The 21,488-nt window shown below is 45.6% G+C and overlaps 1 protein-coding gene across 1 annotated transcript in view; it reads left to right on the forward strand.

Annotated features, from left to right (window-relative positions):
* LOC147668103 (uncharacterized) overlaps nucleotides 1-21,488 on the forward strand; it is a 414,401-nt gene that overhangs the window by 385,433 nt on the left and 7,480 nt on the right. The window contains exon 8 of the mRNA XM_086948782.1: nucleotides 1,984-2,090. Within this exon, the coding sequence (XP_086804908.1) occupies nucleotides 1,984-2,090 (107 nt within the window). The remainder of the gene's footprint in view (nucleotides 1-1,983; nucleotides 2,091-21,488) is intronic.

A 21,488-nucleotide genomic window follows, 5' to 3' on the forward strand; every position in this document is an offset into this window, starting at 1 on the left:
CTGATAGTGAAATACTGCCAATTTCGTTTTTCACTATGGCAAGGCTCCCTGTTCCCATAGTACAGAATGGGGAGTTTGTTTATAACATCTTATAAACATAACTGGCCATGGGTACAAGGTAGAAAGATAAAGTTTAGCATGCCTGAACTCAGAATGGTAAAGTGCATCTTTTAGTGGGGGCGATTTTTACATTCTTTGTTTGAAAATACCACTTTTAGAAAGTAGGTATTTTCTTGCCTAACCATCCAGTGTGCCTCTGCTAGGTTTGTGAATTGCATGTCTGGCTTTTGGATGACAGGAGCTGGAGAGGGGCAGTGGTTCCAAAAGTCTGATGAGTCAGGGCTGGGCTGAATAGGCCTGGTCTGCATTTGGAGTGGTGGGAGAAGTAACACCTGCACCTGAATAGGGCTGTGTCTGCCTTCCACAATGACCGCTCTGCCCCCCTGTGGTGTGTCTGGAGCCAGGACTCACACTGACAATGGAGGTTGTTGTGCACTTGCAAAGTGCCCCACAGAACTGGTTTTGGCTGACTGGGTACATACACTCTCTGCCTTCAGGGAAGAAAGGATTTGTGGGCATAAAAAAGGGGCCCAGACCCATGACTTTTAGATTACTTCTGGGAAATCAGGAGGAATCTTTGCCAAGGAGAAGAGCCGGATAAGCTGAGGAGGAATACTGCCCCTGTGCCAGTAGCGGCCCGTGGTGGGAGTGCTGCCAGGCGCTGACGTGGGGCGGGAGGGGGCAGGGTGGGGGGTAGTAAACTGCAAAATATGGCTGCACAGAGGTAAGTACACTAACAAATAATAAAAACAAATTTCCCTGCATCACATCAGCGCCCTGCAGCACTCCCACCATGGGCCGCAACTGCCCTGTGCTGTTTGATGTCTGGGGTTGGCCTGCAGTGGCTGCTTGCTGCCAATGAAAGGATAACAGACTTTTTGCTTTGTCACCTGATTGAAGAAAATGTCTCCAAGGGCTTCAAACTGAGCTTGCCTCCTGTTCTGAAGTCTTAGGGACACACAGACTTCGCCACCAGCTCCCCTGAATTTTCTTGCTGGGAATTCCAACCTGCAGAGGTGCCTGCTGCGGTTTAGGACCTATGGAGACTGTTTCTCGCTAGGAGCTGGAAAATCGACGCAACATCAAAGAAGCTTGACGCATCCGTGCCTGTATCTGACACATCACTGAAAGAACTGTTGCAGCGCCTGCCACGGCTCAAGAAATCGTTGCAAGACGCATGGGGTGTAACAATCTCCGAAGTCCAAGATCGCCGCACAGATTCCAACACAAGCCTGCTGTGTGGCTGCATGAAACCAAGCATCGTTCCAGTTCGATGCATCACCGCGCCAAGACTTTTGCAACTTTAGAGCCGCAATGAGAAACAGACGTATCAACTCCCCATGCAGTAAGGAATCGATGCATCACTTCCCCTGCGCTGCAGTAAGGAACCGACGCATCACCTCCCCTGAGTGTAAGGAACCGACGCATCACCTTCCCTGCCGCCATTTTGTTTGTTTTGCGAGATGCATATAAGTTACGAAAAAAGTGTCACATTTACAACTTGCATTGAACTGAACTATTTCTACCATTTGAAAGGTTTTCGTCAAACTGTATTGTGGATTTTTGTCGTTTGGTCTTCTTTTGGTTTAGATAAAGATTACTTATTTATCTAAACTGGTGTGGTGTCCAATTGTAGTGTTTTCACTGTATTACTGTATGTGTTCACAAATGCTTTTAACTTCCTCTGAGATAAGCCTGTCTGTTAGTGCCAAGCTACCAAGGGGGTGAGCAAGGGTTATTTTAGTAATTTATCCCCCTTACCCTGACCAAAAACAAGGGTCCCTATTTGGACAAAGGTACCTACCTCTGCCAACTAGAGACCCCCATTTCTAACAATGTTGCATTGGCGCAGTTGTGTCCATGAGGAGGGAAAGGTGAATGTGCGACTTGCACCTAACCTATATTTGTGTTTATTGTGTGTAGGATTATCTCAGATCTAAATGGATCATCCAGGCTTGGATTGGACTGTTCATCACACCCGCAGGAGGACGATGGACCTGGGTCAATGGATCTACTCTGAATGAAACTGTGTACGTTTACCGGATGGATTTTTAACATTTTTACGGGAGTTTAATGCCAACTATTGTATAAGTTGTGCATTTCGGTGTGGTAAATGTTTTAGTAGTGTGAAGAATGCCCACAAGCAACAACAGACCCTTGCATTCATGCATGCTGTGATAAGTACATTTTTATACAAGGACTTGTGCCTTTACTGCACCCTGCACTCTTAACTACCACTGCCTTTTGGATTTCAGAGTACCTCTTCTCCCACTTCTATGTCACTTGTGGAATGAGAAATGCCCCATAAAACATAGTGACTGCTGTGTAACAAGCAAAAGGGTATTTTGGTCACATTCACTGCCTGTCCCAATGACAGAGGACTGTTACATAATAATGGGGTGACCCATACTAGTCCACGGACCTGGGTAATGTTCGGTATAGGAATCATTGGCCCTAGACTATTTTCCTTAGGAATGTATTCATTAAGTCAAACTTTTTAAACATGGTACATATAGAAGTCACTACAGATGATTATACTCTGTACAACATCAAGAAACAGAAAATTACTCAAAATTCAATGTGAGACAGGCCCCATTGTAAGACTGGTGCCTTTGTAAACCACGACCAGTCTACTAAGGACATTACTGTTTGTAATTGATTGTTTAAATTACTCTCTGATTTCCCTCCCTATATATCTATTCTACTCTCAGAAGCACACTTTCTTTTTTCACACTCCCCCTGGAGGAACCCTCTTTTCTGTTTTGAAGCATTCTCTACAGTGATCTGTTATAATAACTGTGAAATTAAACAGTCACTATTGGATCTATTATGGTGCTTGTGTGTCTTTTTGAGGATATATTTAATTGAATTGGATATAACTAGGATCCATTTATGATGCAATTTGACTTCTATATGTACCATGTTTATAGATTTTGACTTTAAGCAATGACAGAGGAGGCTGCCGCCTTCACAGTGAAGTTGGATACAGTGACAAGCACTGAGGCATCTGTCTTTAAAATACCACTGCTTCCCAGCGGCATTTTAAAATCTGCCACTACAGCCTCTTAAAAGAACAAGAGGGCATATTAACAAGGGCTTTATCTCCGCTTTTTTGGCTTAAAAGCCATAAAAAGCGGAGATAAAGCTATCGCCCTATTAACAAGAGGGTGCTAACATGCATAATCGCATGTTAGCACCCTTTTCCCCTACGCCTCCCATTGCATCTCTAAGGAGATGCAAAGTTGGCGTTCCACACCAAAATAACGTGAGAAATGTCGCTAACCGACATTTCTTCAATTAACAAGCTGCACGCTAAACAGCATAGTGATAAGAAAAGTAGCACTAACCTGGGTTATCGCTACTTTCCTGATGCCTGCTTTCAGTCTGACTTAGCCATTATATCCAAATGGAAGGTGGATATAATGGCTAAGTATTCCCTGCCCTATCATCAAGCTATCGCCAAATGTGCGATTATCACAGGATTTCCAGCGATAATCGCACTTTTGGCAGCTTGCGCTTGGAATTGTATTGCTTTTGAGATAAGCTTTGCTGATAGCATGCTATCTCTGTGGTACAATCCAGCGTTAGCCAGCGATAATTATCCTCGCGCTAACAGCGCTGAGCGATAATTATCGCCGGCCCTTGCTGATATGCCCCAAGTGAACTTCTAGATAAATGACCCTTAAATATTCCCAGCTTTACCGACACATATCCATGTGACACGCTAAGATCTATGAGTAGGTTTTGGCTGCAGAATGCCAACCCAAAGTCACTTTGAAATTCAGGAGAACATACCTTTTTGTCTTTGTTATAAATCTCACCACAGTGGTTTATAATATGCTTATAATGTATAATTAGCAATGCATATTTTAGTCTAAATTGTAGATTTATTTGAATCAAAAGTGAGAACCTTACATCAGCTTTAAGTATGACGGACAGCTGTGGGCTACCTCTAGCGTTGACCCCCCACCTCCAATGCATACACAGAATCCCTCGTTCTGTCAGCGACTTAGGATCCAGATTGAGGAATTGTAGACCACCACCATGGTAAAGCTATCGTGGTGTCCTCAGTGGAGAGTCAGTGGGGAGCCAAACAGGTTTATCTTGCCGTTAACAAGGTTCAAGTGGCGGTCTGATGCATGGGTAAAGCCGCTTCATAGATATCCAACAAGGAAAAACAACAGGAGCATTTCCAAGATCTTAATTCCACTACACCCTACTCATAGTTACCAGGTGGGATTAACTCCTGACACACTTTAGTCGATTCTTGAAAGGTCAAACTTCCCAGATTTTAAAAAGGGAAATAGGTATTTACCGTGAAATGCAGTTATGATGCGGGAAGCACCAAACTCTGCATGTTATTCCCCAAAAGCCTATAGTAAGTGCAATTTATCATATGCAGGTGTAGATTTTATTATATGCAATAAATTACACCTTCCCTCAAAGCCACTTGTAATAAGAGCCTCAGTGCAATGTGGCTTCCAGATGGTGAGTAACTGAAGAAGATGATGCAGCTATTCCAGGATGATGAGGTGCCTGAAGTGGATTTACCAGGTGCTATTGGTGTAGGAAGGATGACAAGGTTTCCCATATGAGGTGCAGCAGAGCTCTGAGGTCTGACTGAGTGAGGATTGAGAGTACTGTTGTCCTCAACCATGGAACGCTTCGTGTTGGCTTGATGTTAGTCAGTAGGGGTTACCAAGAAAGACAGGAGCTCCAGTTAATTGGTCTGGCATGTAGGGGTGTGGGCGCTGTGGCATCTGGTTGGTTGAGACTGGCAGTCCTTCAATGTTGTTTCCCTTGTACACACCTAACACATGGCATATGATACCTGTTTTCAGAGGTCCTGTGTGCTCTGTGGTTAACTTGAGCCGGTGGTAGCTGGTGGGAGCCACCGGCACTTATTTCTAGGCACCTGCACTTATTTATCCTGACCCAACATTTCCCGAGAGCAAGAGAGAGAAAAACACACAAAGGAGATAGAAAGGAAGAACTGAAAGACAGACAAACATCACCAAAGTGAGAAAGTATGAACCTGCAAGAGTGAGATAGGGGAACAGGGTTTCTGGTAGTGGATTAAAGAGGCCGCAGGTGGATTGAAGATCACGCAGCCTTGGTATTCAGTGGGCTAACATTAAATATCGCCCGCCGTGACCTCATGGGCTCTGCTTTTGGCAGCTGCACCCATGCGTTTACGGAGTGAGCACTGTGTATGCTTATTGGTGCTGATCTGCAGCAGTTGCACCAGTGTTGTTTCACTCAGTGAATGGTGATCTGTCTCTTTGTCATTACTGCTGTTATTGCCCCTGCCCCTAATGACATCTCATCTGGTTTTTCCTGAGCCAATCATTTTTTTATATTGTTGTGTTTATTTTAAACTGCTGCTTATAATTTGCCTGAGGTGGTTTGTATTTCAATGGGCCTGAGTTTGGATGCATTGTGTTGTTCTGTGTAAAGTTGTATCGGATTAAGATTCCAGTACTGGTTTTCGCTTTTGCTGAAGCTCGGAGCTCGGAGTTCGGAGCGAAGCAGTGGAGCATCGGAACGGGCTGCACCGGCACTAGCACGCGAGCTGACACCTGCAGAGAGAGCTGCAGAGAGAGGCGAGTGAGAAGCGAGCACACGGACTACACGGAGGAAGGGGGCATTAAAGGTTAGCGGCAGCCTCGGCAGCCTCGGCACTCGATGGTTTGCTCGATGGTTTGCCTGCCAGCTCGCTCGCCAGCCCGCTTGTCTGCCTGAACTCACGAACGCTCCCGGCCCTGCCTCCGTGTCTGCAGCGGCAGTTGTGGCAGTGGAGCTACGGGGGCGCAGTCGCTAGTGAAATTGAGCCTAGCCCAACCCAGCCGTAAGGAACAGTGAGGAAGAGAGGAAAGGACCCGGTTGGGCAAGATTGGTGACAGCAGCAGCAGCAGCAGCATGAGGTGAGGCCCGTGGTCAGTTTTTTGGTGAGTCTTTGTCAGCCAAGGTTGAGGCTGAGGGACAGGATTGTGGGGGGTGTTTTGGGCACGAGCCTCCTTACAGCCTCCATACAGCAGCTGAGACACCCGAGACACCTGCAGTGGAAGGAGCAGGAGTCGCGGGAGATACCCCTGAAGTCAGCTGCTAGGAGTTTTGGTGCCACTCCAGTTGCGCTTCAGCTGTCCACTTATCCTCCTCCCCCGTTTGGCTTAGCAACGAGGAGCAGCAAGGAGTACCCAGAGAGCACCAGGAGAGACTTAAGAACGAGCATAAGAGCAAGTGGGAGGCTTGACACCAATATTGGAAAAAACTTGACACCAGAAAGACTGTGGCCATAAGAGACAGTCAACAGACAGTCAAGACAGCTACCTCAATCTAAGAGCTTATAGCATCTTGCACGCAATAATGCGGTCTGGAAAGACAAGGCAGCCGGCACAAGTAGACCCTGCCAAAAAGATGAAGAGAGCAGTCAAGCAGTTACTAAACAAGGGTGGCGCTGAAGCAGACGCAAGGTTAAAAGACGAAGTCTTCAATTTAATTTCTCCGCTCCTTGCCAATTCCAATCCCGAACCCTCGACAAGCGGGATAGTAAGCAGCACATCCTGACCAAGCCATGTTACCAACCCAAAATTTACACAAAGTTTTCATTTCTAAAAGTTGCCGGGCCGGTACTGTGTATAAACAGCAGCAAAGTAACTAATCTCCCCGAGCCACTCCAACCTCTACATGCACATCAAAGGGAACACCAGTTGGTAGAACAACAGCAATGGCAGCAGCGGGGGCCATCAGCAGTCCACGGCAAAAGCTACAGTAGCGGAGACGTTGGCTCTAAAGAGGGAGAAGTTGCACCGGCCATAACTAAGAAGGCAAAATTCCAGGGGCCTGAGAAAAGCGATTACTCGGGACACGATGTCCTGAGTCATCCGGAGACACCCTCCCCTACAACCACTGCAATTGACAATGAGTCCAACCAAAACACGCCCGGACTGGCAGCTAGCAGCAGAGCATCAACTTCAAAGGGCGGAGAAGAAGGTCTGGAGGAAAAAATGGGGCAATGACCAATAACTGCATCCCCTATAACTATAACAGCACCTCTGACAAGCACTTCAAGGACGGATCCCTAGACAAAATGTCCCCACAAGCACAGGAAGGAGATGCGGAAACTCATGGAAACCAGAGGCTCAGCATTGCTTCTTATGGTTCTCCACAGCGGCTAGACACGCTATTAAAGGCCAACATGGAGGATGACCATAACCGTAACGAAAACCGCCTCACCCTGGGCACCTTTGAGGCAGACTCATCGGAAAGACTGGGGTCACATAAGCACAAGGAGGCATGCAAAGTAAACATGAGCAAGCTAACATGAGCCAAGAAGATAGTAAAGACTCCTACAATATACAAAAAAATACCAACATTGGGGAAATACCGTCAATACATGATGGCCAGGAAAAATGTAATATTCAACATGGTCTAGTCTCTCTCTCTGTCGCAGCTCAATCAGCTCAATCTGTCTGTAACACGATTCAGGCACCAATAGGATCAGTAAGGTCTCACAGAACTGAACCTGAGTTATCATATCTTACTCCTGAAGAATGGGAGGAATTGGTTGTGTCTTACCCCACTGCCTCTGGAGGTGAGTCAGAAATAAGAAATAACAGTTCTCCAATATCCAACATTGAAAAAGCTAAGAGACAAAGCAAAGACGGCGTCTGGTGCACTTTATTGCGAACAATGCAAATGTCTGTGAATGCACTTCAGTACCATTCAGACAAGATGGACCTCCAGCTGTCAGTCCTCAACACACTCTCCATTTTTGTCGCTGGCATAGACGACAAGTTGGCAGACCTTAACAACCTGATCAAGAAGGCCCAGTCAGAGACAAAATTCGCCCAGGCTAGCTGCACCTGTTTAACCATTGTGGACAAGCTAGCAACATTACCATTAGCACTAAACAACCTCCTTGCCGACATTAGGAAAGCAGTGCCAACCTAAACAGTGCCTGGCGTGGCACACACCAGCAATAGTAGTCACCAAACAACAAAGCCAAGAAAAGCCCAGGACCCCAAGTCCCAGGTTAAGCTAACCGCAAATGCGGCACAGACAACAGACGGGAGGCAGGCTGCTGCGTAAGGGGACTTACTCACTGAAGGGCCTAATAACGGTGCACTAGCCAAAGGAACAACAGCAGCCCTGACGAGTAAGATCACTCAACCTAGTAAATCCCCGGAAAATGAAGAACCGATAGAAGGTGCGCAGTTATCGTCCAAACAGCGGAGAAAACAAAGGAGGAAGGGGCGAAACCAAAAATCCATCCAGGCACTGCCACATAGCAAGGATGAAATATATGGCCCCCAGGCTGAACCCACGGATGATCAACTAATCTATCCTTGTATGGTAGAAGCAAACGCGGTCCCAGGTCGGGAAGAGGAAAAGAGCCCAACCCAGGATAATGCACTGGAAATCACTGTGCGCACAATCGTCAATGACTCAATTATTAATGGTTTGGTACAAAAACTGGGGACCAACAGCAGGAGCACGACAGGGGAACCGATGATAACTACAATATTATCAACAAATGGACCGCTGGAGCTAGCAGGGGAGAAGATAGCCTTACAAAGAAGTACTTGCAGGGATGGGGAGACAACTAAAACAACAGTGCAAAGTATGGAGAAAGCTTAAGCAAACAACAGCCAGCTTCTTGGCCTGACTATACCAGTGTGGAGGTCATCACCATTAACAGAGGTCTCAATAGAGACAGAGAAAACTCAGGACTCACAATCTGGGCAGTCTGGTACAACAACTACAATTATGTTTTACCCAGAGTATATATTTAAGGGACTGGTTGACATATTAAACAGAGGTAACATTTTGCGTTTATTTAGGTCCATCAACTCTTTAAAGAACATAAAAACCACTGACCTGGAGTCAGTTGAATTTAAAGAATCGCCTGATCACCCATGCACAGAGTTAACGAAAACAGTCTGGGCTACACCAGACCTAGTTGAGAGAATCCTAAAAGAAAAAAATAAGTTCAATGATTGGGGCATCAAACTACGCCACTTGAAAAACCAAGGTATCCTGATCCCTTGTTGGCTGACTCTAAGCACCAAGAAGAAAACCCTGGCTCTGGACAACCGAGCCCACGATTATTCTCAGTGCTGCGAGGGGTGCGTAGCAATAGCAGAGAGCACAAGGGAAATAGAGAACACATTGCACTTAGGGCATATGCGGATAGAAGCAGATCAACACCGGAGTGGAGCACGGTTACCAGGACAATAAACATCAAAACTGAAAGAGTGTGACACTCTGAGAGGCATGCACTCCCACTCAAAAATTCACTGAAAATCTGCTCCTGGAATATCAATGGGCTGGGAGATTAGACCTCGGACCTAGAACTGCAATCTTACCTGCAGAAATTTTATATCATTTCACTCCAAGAAATATGGAGTGAAGCACCGACGGCATTGCATGGCTTCAACATGCTTCACCTACCGGCAACTAGAAACGCTAAATTCGGACACAAAAAGGGAGGTTTAGCTACATACAGCTCCATAGGCAGTATTTATGCAGCAGAACCCTTATCATAAAACCTAGAGCCACCAAACAAAATACAAGTAAATCGAATTCCTCTAAAGGGGAAGACAAGAAAAGAACCTCTATCTGCATCTACGCGACAAAAATAAAGGGAGTCAACAATTAAAGGAGGAGCTGGTGAAAAATATAACAGAGTAGAAAAGAAACCACTGGATAATAACTGGGGACTTCAACTTATAGATGATGAAGAAACTAGCTGTTGACATCAACTCAGAGGAGGATCCATTTGCTTGGGAGTGAATGCCCCATGTTAGAAACGGGATCTCTGGCTGGCCAAGGCTTGCGCCAACATCAGTCAGAGACCACCACTTCCAAGTCAGGGCAAGGGAGTCACACACCAAGATAACCCCCGCTCACCCTCTAGGTAACGTGGCGCGAGCAGCAAGGCTAAACTTGGAGGCTATGTAGGTTAAGTGTTTGCGCGCGCACCCAGCAACACCCAAGGCCCACCACAAAGGAAACTCCACACAAGGTTATATAAAAATAGCCTTTGTATTATACCAAAACACATTAGATAAGAACACACATTTTACAATGTGCCAACAGGCACGGGCAGAATTTACAGGGGATATGTACAAGACAGGGCCACCTGGACCCCTGTCAGGAATCATCACTTTTTAGGAATAGTAATTAGTACATAGAACACTTTATAGAACCAAATAGAAAATGTAGCACAAATTAGCACACAACTAGTAAATACTGGTAAAGGGTAAGTACCTCCTACACAACCCTAACCACCTTAGGAAAATATTGCGCAGGGAACCAAGACCTCACTAGCAACACCTGTACTAGGAGAAAAACAACCACCTAAGTATTACCAACATTTAGGGGTATAAGCATAGGAACATTACACATGATGCATTAACATTCAGCGGTGTAGGGAAAGAAAACACATGATGTATCAAAACACATTCAGATGTGTATGCAAGGAAAACACATGATGCAGAACCTACATTCAGCGGTGTAAAAACAAGGAAAAACACATGATGCATCAAAACACATTCAGAGGTGCAAGCACAAGTAATTGCACAAAACTCACATGAGCCACAACCTGTGGCAGTCCCTAGGCCCTCTGGCCTTGTTGGGGCTAGGACGCCCTGTGTCCCAATGTCAGGGCCTAAACGTGGCAGCTGCCCACAAAGTGCTGGGCAACTGGTGCAAGCAAGGATGGGACAACGTGGGAGCCTCACAGGCTCAAGAACACTGATTGCCACCCAGAGCCTCTCGGGGCTCTGCAAGAACTATGGCCCTCAAGAGCCTCTCAGGGCTCAACAACACATGTGCCCCCGTGGGCCACGCACCACAAATATGGTGCCTCGAGCCTCTCGGGGCTCTTCAACAAATGCTGGTGCCTTCGTGGAGCCCCCCCTTCTGGGGACTCAAAATAACAAATGCCCCCGGAGCCCTCGTGGGCTCTCTACCAATGATGCCACCTGCTTTGCTGGAGTACCCCTCCTGGGGACTCAAGAACAACAATGGCCCCTGGAGATCGTGGGGGCGGCCCACTGCCAACCGGGGCCGCCCTGAGCACACTAACCTGCCTCTGCCTGCGGCACCTTCCCGAGCAGAGGAGCGACCCGGAGCCCGCCCTGCACTCACCGGCTGTCGGAGGCGGCGGCTCCTCACGGGGTCAGCTCCTCTCTTCTGGGCTTCTTCTGGACGGCGGCTGAAGGCGGAGAGCTCCTGCTCCTCGGGACTCTCCGGGGCCGCGGCTGCTGTTCTCTTGGTCACGCGTCCCAGTGCGGGGTGGGCTCCCACCTGGGCTTCCTGTTGTCCGCTTGTCCCGCCCCCGGCCTGCCTGACTTCCGGTTCGGCCGGGCGGCGACGAGGACGATTCTTCAGCAGACACGGGGCAATGCCGGGTGGGCACCGGCTTTCTGGTAATAATGAAAAGAAAGCGCTCCTAGCGCTAGGGGGCATAAAAACGGCAGACATGAGCGGGATGGCACCCGCGCCGCTCGGCCCCAACACGGGGTGACAAATGCCGGTTGGGCACCGGCTCTATGCACATAAAGCCTCCCAGGCGCTTGAAAGAAGAGATAAAGCGCTCCCAGCGATTAGTGGGCAAAATAAAGCCGAATAGGCTCCAGCAAAAGGTCCCTCAGCAGCGCAAAGTTCCAGCAAAGTCCGTAGGTAGGAAGGGTGGCAAGGCTGGGCCAGGGGCCAGCTCACTGGCCCTCCAGGCAGGGAGGCAGTCCAAGTGGCGGTTCCTCCTGGCCCCAGCAGCAGCATCAGCCCCCTCAAGATCCTGGAAGAGAACAGTTTCAGTGGGGACACAGCCCCATTTTTATACACTGAAATCCTTTGTCTGTAGGTGCAGGGTGGGGGAGAAACCAGTTGTAGCTGGTTCTTGAGTACTCTGTTTACCTCAACCACCCTCTCTATTCACTGGCAGGGCTTGGGTCATCAGTCGCACCACAGGGGGCGGAACCAGCATTGTGTGGGGAAAGTCCAGGCCCATCAGGGACCAGGTGCACTCCTCCCCAGCCATCAGCATGCTAATCTCACACTCACCACCGGGCAGACCCATCCAGCCTTCCTGGAGCCAGGCTCACCAGCCAGCTCCAGCCAATCACACGCCAGGCATATTTTACATTAATATGCCAACTCCTAGAAGTGGCATTTCTACACATGACACACTCATGCAACACACACCATTGCGAAGCATTCACTCTCACGAGTTCGCACATACCAAATTCGAGCATGCACTCCTCACGCATCAGGAACTACCAGGGACACAGACATTCCCCATGCATTCCTATGGGAGGGCAGGCCAGCCTAACTACATGCATGCACTTTACTCTGGGACCCAGGGAAAAAGTGCGCCAAGCCAGAAATCATGAACGCCAGGTCGCCATCAAAAGCAAAAAGTTCAGGGGTGAACCAGCCATAAAGGCCCGGGTCCAACACCCCAAGACATCAGCACCGATGGAAGATCCACAAACACCTCGAAAAATCTGTTGTCGTTCTTAGAGCAACTTGGCTCACGTGCATTAAACAGCAGATTTCCTGGAGATCGCCGACAAACAGCAACATTTAATAATGTATCAACACGGTCCACAATTGACTACACATTCTGCTCTTGCCATATGTTCACAAGAGTAAAAAACTATTGCATTGGAAGCGTAGATTTCAGTGACCACTTACCCCAAGAAATCATGATAGAAGATCAATCATTCTACAAACTGCCCCCCCTGCAAACACAATCTGCTCATAATACACCAACAACGAAAGAAGAGTAAACTGTGGAACCAATAATCCCGAGGGACTCCTCTCTTTAGCAAAACAAATCTGGGAATAAGGGAAAGCAGGCAATCCCAATATAATCGTAGGCTGGGAGACATTTACAAACGCACTACGTAATAGCTACGGAGATTTAAAGGGCCATTCTCGAAACAGGAGAATAAAGTGCTATCAAAACCTACGGTCAGGCCCCATCCTACGTAACAACGGCAAACTAAAACAGCTAAAAGTATGGATTAACTACACACTGCGGAGGCTGAAGAATGATCACTCAGCACTGCAAGAACTGCGGCAGTTAAAAGCTACCCGGAAAAAACGTATATGGCAAGACAAAAAGGAAGCAGAGGAATCTCTTTGGGCTACACTTTTGTACGATATTAAAAGCAACAACAGTGCACAGTTCTGGAAAAAGATTAGTGCCCTATCTAACTCGCAAGGTCAGCACATCAGCTCCAATTTCACAGAAGATGCTTGGATAAGTTATCTCGAATCCCATTTTAACAAAAAACAGACTCCCCAAATTGGTTTAAATAATCCCGCGCCCAGCACGGAAACCCACCTGCACCAGCGAAACCTCATGGCAGAACACGCCCAGAACCTCATGATTACTAAAATCCAAGTTTACAAGAGAATTTTGAAGGGTAGGCGAGAGGGAGCTCCTGGCCTGAATGAGATCCCACCTATATTATTCAAACAAGATCCTGAATTTTGGACCATAGTCCTAAAACCGATTTTTGATAAAATCCTACAGACATCAATAATACCATCATCGTGGAGGGGCTCAAAAATCTCACCCATTTATAAAAAAGGTAACAGGAGCAACCCAAAGATCTACCGGCTGGTAGCTCTTCTGGACAGTGAGGCTAAATACTATGCCAGGGTACTTTTACAGGAATTAACAACATGGGCCACATAAATCAGTACAATACCCTATAATCAAACTGGATTTTGCAGAGATATGGGCACTGCTACCAACATCTCCGCCCTCTCACTAATGATCGACACTGCACTTGTAATCAAACAGCCTCTATACATCTGCTTCATCGATTACAGTTTAGCATTTGATCATATAAACAGAAATATTCTGTGGCAAAAACTAAAAAAATTAGATATCCAACCATTACACCTGAGACAACTAATCATTCTGCATAGTAACACCTGGGTACAAATAAAGTTGGGGCAGGAGAACACTTATCAAAAAAGATCATCACAACCTCTGGACTAAAACAAGGATGCGTACTTGCCCCGACACTTTTTAATCTATTTATGGCCGAGCTTTCAGTCCAACTCAATTGAATTAATCTGCATGCCCCGAAGCTAGGAGGTCGTCGGCTATCTAACATTCTATACGCAGACGACTTAGTACTCATCAGCAGGACACCCATATGACTACAACGCCTGTTGGACACTACATTTCAATACTAAGGCATCGATAGATTAGGCATCAACCAAGATAAAACAAATGTCATGTGTATAAATCAACGGAAAACAAAAACAAAGTACAACTGGCACCTGGCAAAAGTTAAGCTTGAAGTCGTACAAGAATATAAATACTTGGGAGTCATGATTGTTAGCAAAGGCAACTACAAAGCGCAATGTGAGGCAATAAAAAAGAGGGGATTAACAACAGCGACAGCACTAAGGAACTTGAAAAATATTACTGCTGGGCCAAGCTTTCTTCCTCTGACCAAGTTGATACAGGCCAAACTTATTCCATCAATCACATATGGAAGTGAAGCCATGAGAGGGAGGGACGCGGAAACATTGAATGGCATCATTGCTAGGGCGCTGAGAATAATATATGGGTTGCCTGGATACACATCTCCAGCGCAAATGCGGCGTGAATTTGGGATACAAAGACAGGAGCTAGCCAGAAAAGGAGCTTTTGTTAAAACCTGGTTCAAGATCAAAAAAGGGCAGCCAGAAACACTAAACGTCTACTTGTGGAGAGAAGTAGAAACCATAGAAACCTGCCCAACCAGACACTTCTTGGACACTGCACTGAACCAGCTGGGGTTACGGCAACTCTGGGCAACGTCGGGGACTATGACAAGCTTCAAAAAAAATAATGTGAACAATATTGTTAAAAAAGAGTCCATTATACAAGACAAAGTGGCCTTGACGGAGCGTTCACATGGCTGGCTCACTATTCAATCTTACAGTAAAGCGTCTCCTCAAGCTTACCTACTTGCTAACTTCTCTAAAACCACCAAAGAGAAGTTTCTGAAATTCAGGTTAGGCTTATTGCCAACAGCATACCATCTGCCACCTTGGCTGCGCCCGCCAAAGCCAGCAACGTGCCGCCTCTGCGGGGAAGGAGAGGAGGACATAGTCCATATCATAACCATCTGCCCTGAGCTGATGCGGGAACGCCGGTCACTACTCAGACCAATTTTTAACAAAAACCAAATACGGTCGTGCCGACAAGCAGTGCTTGCAAGCTTCTCTGGCAAAGATATTCAATTAAGCTGCTATCTGGTAATATTTTTAACTGCAGCGGACCTTCGATTAAAACAGACATCAACAGATCATAGATGTAGCTATACTGGAACCTTTCAATCCTTTGCACTCACATCTGTAACTGTGTTTTTAAGCATACAATTTTAAGCATTTTTTGCACATATAAGCCTCAAAGGAAATGATCAATAGCCTATTCATCCTTGTACAAACTAATGAATGTTGAGACTGGACTACGCACTACAAACATGCATTTGTTAGCATGTCTTTATTTTGTAGCCAAGACTCTCACTAGCGGGGCAATTCTGTCTCATGAACTGCTGCTAACCTCAAATGCTCAAAATGAAGAAACAAGACTACGGGTTATCAGGGTTGGGGGAGTGGATCCTTTCCGTGATCTCAACGTGTGCTTTTTAACTGTGGTCATAAACATATTTTAAATTGATGTTTTACTGCTTACAAACGATATTCAATCTTTTTGTAATGGTTTTAATTAACTGAGCAATAAACATATTACTTACTTACTGTATCAGATTAACAAAGTGATTTGAGAAAAGAGGTGGGAGTAATGATCGAGCAGCGTTTTGTGAAAAAAAATAAAAACCTGCTCGAATTGACACCCCCCGCAATATCTACTAACAGTGTGCAATGGTAACTAAAGTACAAATCACATAAACACACAGGGAAATCGTTTTGCGCATGTGTGCACTTATGTGAAGTAATGCATGAAAGAACTAGGTCGCATTTTACATTGTGCTTCGAAAGAAACAAAAATAATGCATGACTATTTCGCATCTTACATTTTGCTTTAATAAAAAAATAATAATAATAATGCCGCTTTTGCTAAGAAAAATATTAACATGGGATAGAGCAAACATGGGTGGTAAGCACTGCAAAGTGCATTTTATGTAATTAATAAATGCTTATGTTTTATTCGTCATAGTGGGCTGAATGGCCCTGCCTTTTCCCTAAATTGACATGATAGTTGGGCTGGAGAGAAAAGCATGAACAATTAAAAAAATTATACAGAAAGCTGAGCACTGCAGAAGAAGTGCAAGTGTCCATGGTCGATTAGCTATGAAAAAAATATTGTTTGTCTGCCAAGAAACACGACTGGCCGTGGGACCCAAAGTCAGTGTGTATACTTCTTTCACGGACGCAGCGGAAGAAAAATTAATGGAAACAATGAAAATGTTACATGTAATGTACTTGTAGAACTATGTAATGAGAACGTCGAATGAACAAAAGACTGTATAAAATATGAATGTGATCATGGTGGTGTGACATACCTCCTCCCAAACCAACCAATGGGAGGCCAAGTTTTATAAAATGTTTCAACTATCGGGGCCGGACTGGCAATGCCAGGCACCGGGCAATCCCCCGGTAGGCTGCCAAGGGTGGGGGCTGTTTTTTTGGCTGGGGGCCGTTTTGTTGCTGGGGGCCGATTTTTGGTCCGGCGTTACTTTAGTCAAAATTAAAAATCAGAAAAGTTCACTCACAGTAGTCACTCACTACTCTACGTCTATCCTCGCTCCGCACTCCGTGCATGGGCAAATAAAAGCATAACTGTCATTAATCTCTGGAGTGGATTCTCTACTGCAATAATCCATAAATAATGCATTAAAGAACTGTGCACCATTTAATAGGGGGTGGGTCGCGCACATGCACAGCGCGCAGGTCTCCACCGCCGCGTCGGCGCAGTCTCTTCAGTTCACCCTCTTTAGGGTGGGGTGGCTGGTGGTGACATGCGCATTGTGGCTTGCGCAATAAAACGTGCGCGTGACCCGTGAGCACAGGTCGAGAGGAGCATTCCAGTACTAAGTTAGAGACTGTCTGAGATGAGTTGACGAGAGGCACCCCATAATTTAATTATTTCTAGCTGCTGCCGACTGTCTGCCGCCCGCAAGTTAGTCACTGATGTCGTTTGCATTTGCAATCAGATTCATCATGGAAAGGTGGACAGATTAAACAAAAGGTATAGACTCCCCGCAGCGCTGTCCCCGATGACTCAGACGAGGCCCTCTAAATTAGCTAAAATATGCTTCTTGTACCTGTGCAAAGTCGGCCTGTGCATCGGAGCTGCACGGGAAAGCGCTGCAAATTAACAGAACCATCACTCTGTGCTGTGTGGTATTTTTGGGCATCCTGTGAAACTCACAAGAAGGAGCATCAGAGGTACAGCGATGAAATAGCAAACGTGGCCGCTGCATCGCACGTACTTTGACTTTCTAATAAGGTATGACAACGTCAAATACATTCGTTATTACAGTGATGAGGATGCTTTGAGGAAATGGTCCTAGGGTTAACAGGCACAGCCTGTCAGTAAGAAAAGACAGGGATAGGACGTTATCTATTTAAACATCAAGTACATTTTTTTAAAAGAGTGATTCAACTACAAAAAATACTAATTCCCGTCCCCGGCCCTTGGCCTATACCTTTATGTTTAATCCCCGGTCCGTTTCTGTGCAGGCAGCACAGAGCACTTCTAGCGCCCTGGCCCCCTGAGTGTGGATCAGGGCTGGACTGGCAACGGCACTGGCAGCCTTTTGGTTCCTCCTTCCACTGCAGCACTGACCTCAAACATGATCTCAGGTCAGATTCTGTATAAATGGGTTTTCTTTTCGTCAGGTGTTTTTCGTGTGTGTGTCCGACTCCGAGTTGGGCCAGGCCAGCTGAAATGTTCCGAGCCAGCAGGGAGGATACGTGTGCTGCTCCCTTTGGTGGTGCTGTGCTGCTTGACTCTTGGGGGTGTAACTGGGGTGAAGGTTGTGGTCAGCAAGTCTGCTTAAAATATATTTTTCTGCACATGCCCCAACTTGGGGCTTGTGCTGAAAAATATATTTTAAGCAGACAACAGGGCTTTTTAGTGTTTTTTTTTTTTTTTTTTTTTTTTTTTTTTATACGAGTGAGTCTTTTTGCTTTGTTTTCCACTGGCCACTGGTGTTGTTCCACTGGCACTTGCCACTTAGGCTAACGTGTACATTTCAGGTAGCCATTTGTGCGTTCCCTTGTTGCTGGCTCAGTTGGTTAGTGACCTCTATTTTTTTTTTAATTGTTAGATTTCACAAGAAAGGAGTTTGTGCTGTTAAAATGTGCACACTTGTGTGTTCAGCGGATGGTTCACTTCTAAAAGATGCAATCGGGCCACAGTGACGGTACAGTGGATGCAGTTCCTAGTGTGCAATCTGACAGAAGTTTTCAAAAGAGACTTGCTGTTTCATAATACCCAATTCTTGTGTGTTCTATGATGTTTCGTTTTCAATGTCTAAGGAACAGATTATCCAGCTGAATAGTATTCATGTTTTTTGGCCTCAGAAAGCTGAAAAGGGTGGGTCTGCCTTGCATCGATTCCAATCTGTAACAAATTAGCTGCACATAGTTCTCTACAGAAGGCGCAGTGTTAGGGAAATGACATCACCAATCTTCTGATGACATCACAGAGTTGATCTCTGATCCCAGCCCAAGCCTTTCAACAATCTCCTAGTCCTACTTGCTCTTAAGGGCCCAGGGGCAGCAAGGGCAAGATGTGGAAGCTAGAACAGCTACCTCACACGGTGTGAGCGTGTGTCACACTATTGCCTCCCTTCACATGGTCACCCGGGGAAGAGCTGTTATCATAGTGCTAGACAAGGTGAGCTAGAAACCCTTGCGCAGAGCAGCCGTCCTGCTTGTGTGTGGAGGCTCTGCATTGCTGACATCCATAAAGGGGGTTACAAGCAACCTTCCTTGGAAATTAGTGGTTGCCTCTGAAGCTTTTGCTAGAGTTTTAGGGGAGAGAGAGGTGTGGCTCTGAGGCTACTCGTTAGCCATACCTCTCCTTGTTTATGCCCCTTCCTCCTCCTCTCTCTTATAGTGAAAAGTTTTTAAAGTCGTCAGGTATGGGGCACTTCACAGACTAATAGGCCCTTTAAACCCCTCCTTAGTTTCTATTTCTGCTCCTGCCTTCTTCATTACCCATGGTGCAGGGGGAGAAACCAACAAGGGCAGTGCCACATCACTAGTACCCAAGGGCAAGCCAGGGGTGGGAACTGCTACTCCTGGCCAGTGGCCACCCCTAACTGACTTTCATTCTTACCAGCCAGAGTCTCTGAGATAAGGTACTTATAATAATTCACCTAAAAACGCATGGTGGAGATCAGCATGTTGTATCTAACAAGCAATGACACCATTCAAATCATTGTGTTGTGTGCTAAAATACCAAGCTCATAACAGCAAATCTCCCAGTGGCTGCCATGAAGCAAATGAACTCAAGTTCTGAAGATTGTTTAATTACCATCACTAAATTTAAGATTGAATAATACTGTGCTTTCAAACTTAATTGGCATACATCTTAATTAAGTGACTTGAGCCTTAAGCATATATTCTGCATGCAAATTTCATAAAGTTACTTGGTGGGCTCGCTTGACAAAAATGCAACTGAAGATGTGAAAGGAAATGTATTATAAACAACAATTAAGGCTCTCTGTTAAAATATAGGCAGGAAGGCGTGGACTTGCAAGTGAACATTGTCAGAGCCATTCTCGCACAGCCTTTGGGTACTAAGGCATTGTAGCCACAGAGCATAGAAGAAAAACAATTGGGAGCCAGAGGAGGAACAAATTGTCCTGCGTGATAAAGCACTGTGTCTTAAGAATGATGGGTGGTTCTGGAGTACAATGTCACATGGATATGATTTTTAAAACATGGCAAATGGTTTCATAGACTTAATATTCAAACTGAGAATGTTGCCATTTGTGTACATATTCTTTCCAGCTGCCAATTTAAGGTTATATGGAGAAGGAACCGTTACATTAACAATCAAAAACACTACATCTATTATTGCAAAGGGGAGTAGGTCAGGTTTCAGTATGGTTCAAGTAAGAGGGTAGGACTGATTATATGCTCAAGCTTTGTTGGGTGCTTTATTTCTACCCTGACTACTGTATTAACGATGTATAATGATCTAACAAGGATGGCATGAGTAATTTGCATTAGATTTAACACATAGATCCAGAAATATATGCTTTATAAGGGTGCCTGAGTAGTTCTTCAGTCCACCAAAATATATGTTGGGATCGGGCTGCCACTTTCTGGTAATAAAACATAAATTAAGACACACTGTCAAATTTTCTTTGTGGACTGAAAAACAATGCAAGGAATTAATCCCATGATTGAACTTGGAAAGGACACTAACTGATGATAATTGCCTGCATTCTAAACTGCATCCTTTTCTTCAGGTACCTAAAGGAGATATAGAAGGAAGCTAACTCAGAAAAAGTTCCAACGCCATTAGCACATGTAAAATGATTTTTAGATACATATTGTTCATACTGACTGCTGAGACATGGTTAGATAAGTCTTTGTCGGCCTCGGACTCCTCCAAATTAAAATCTGGTTTGATCTGCTTTATTACATCCAAAAGGCCAATTTTGTTGGCTCTTAGGGCTCAGTGCACTTTACCACCACTAACCAGTGCTAAAGTGCTTGCGCTCTTTCCTTTCAAACATGGTAAAATTGGCTTACACCGAATTGGCAAATTAAACCCCCCCAAACTTCCCCTAATAGTGGTTGCTCACTGCGCCTGCTCACTAAACCATGTGGGGACTTGTCTCACGTTTACTTGTTCTCTCTGATTCAATACTTGTGTCTATTTGTGGTGCTCTCTGAAAGAATTTCTATGGATACATATGACTGGGTGGGTAACCTGGTGCTCTTTAAGGTCATCATCTACTATTTACTTTGCTTTGAAAGTTGATAAAATTAAATATGTAATGAAAAATGTGCAGTAAAAGTCCCCATTTTGGTCTGTCGTTTTCAAAATTTTCTTGGGGGAGAAGCCCCCCAAACCACCCTAGTAGAGGTCAGGCTCGCTCGCTTACTACCGGACAGGGGCTGGTTGCGATTCCTTAAATACAATGTAGGAAGCACAGAAAAATTGCGATTTGCCCTTAAGGAATCACAAATTTGCGATTTCTTTGAAAATTGCACTTTTGTGCCATGTGGCACACATACATGCCCTTAGGGCATGTATATGCACCACATGTGCACACATACTTATTTCAGGGGTGCCACAGGGTGTCCGTTTGGCACCCTTACAACCTTGACATTGCATTCTCAATTTGCGATTCTCTAATTGGTAATCGCAAATTGAGAATGTCTTCCCATTCATTCCCATGGGCCTCCTAGCCCATACG

The sequence above is a fragment of the Lissotriton vulgaris genome, unplaced genomic scaffold, assembly GCF_964263255.1.
Source record: "Lissotriton vulgaris unplaced genomic scaffold, aLisVul1.2 SCAFFOLD_504, whole genome shotgun sequence".
NCBI classification, from domain to species: Eukaryota; Metazoa; Chordata; class Amphibia; order Caudata; family Salamandridae; genus Lissotriton; species Lissotriton vulgaris.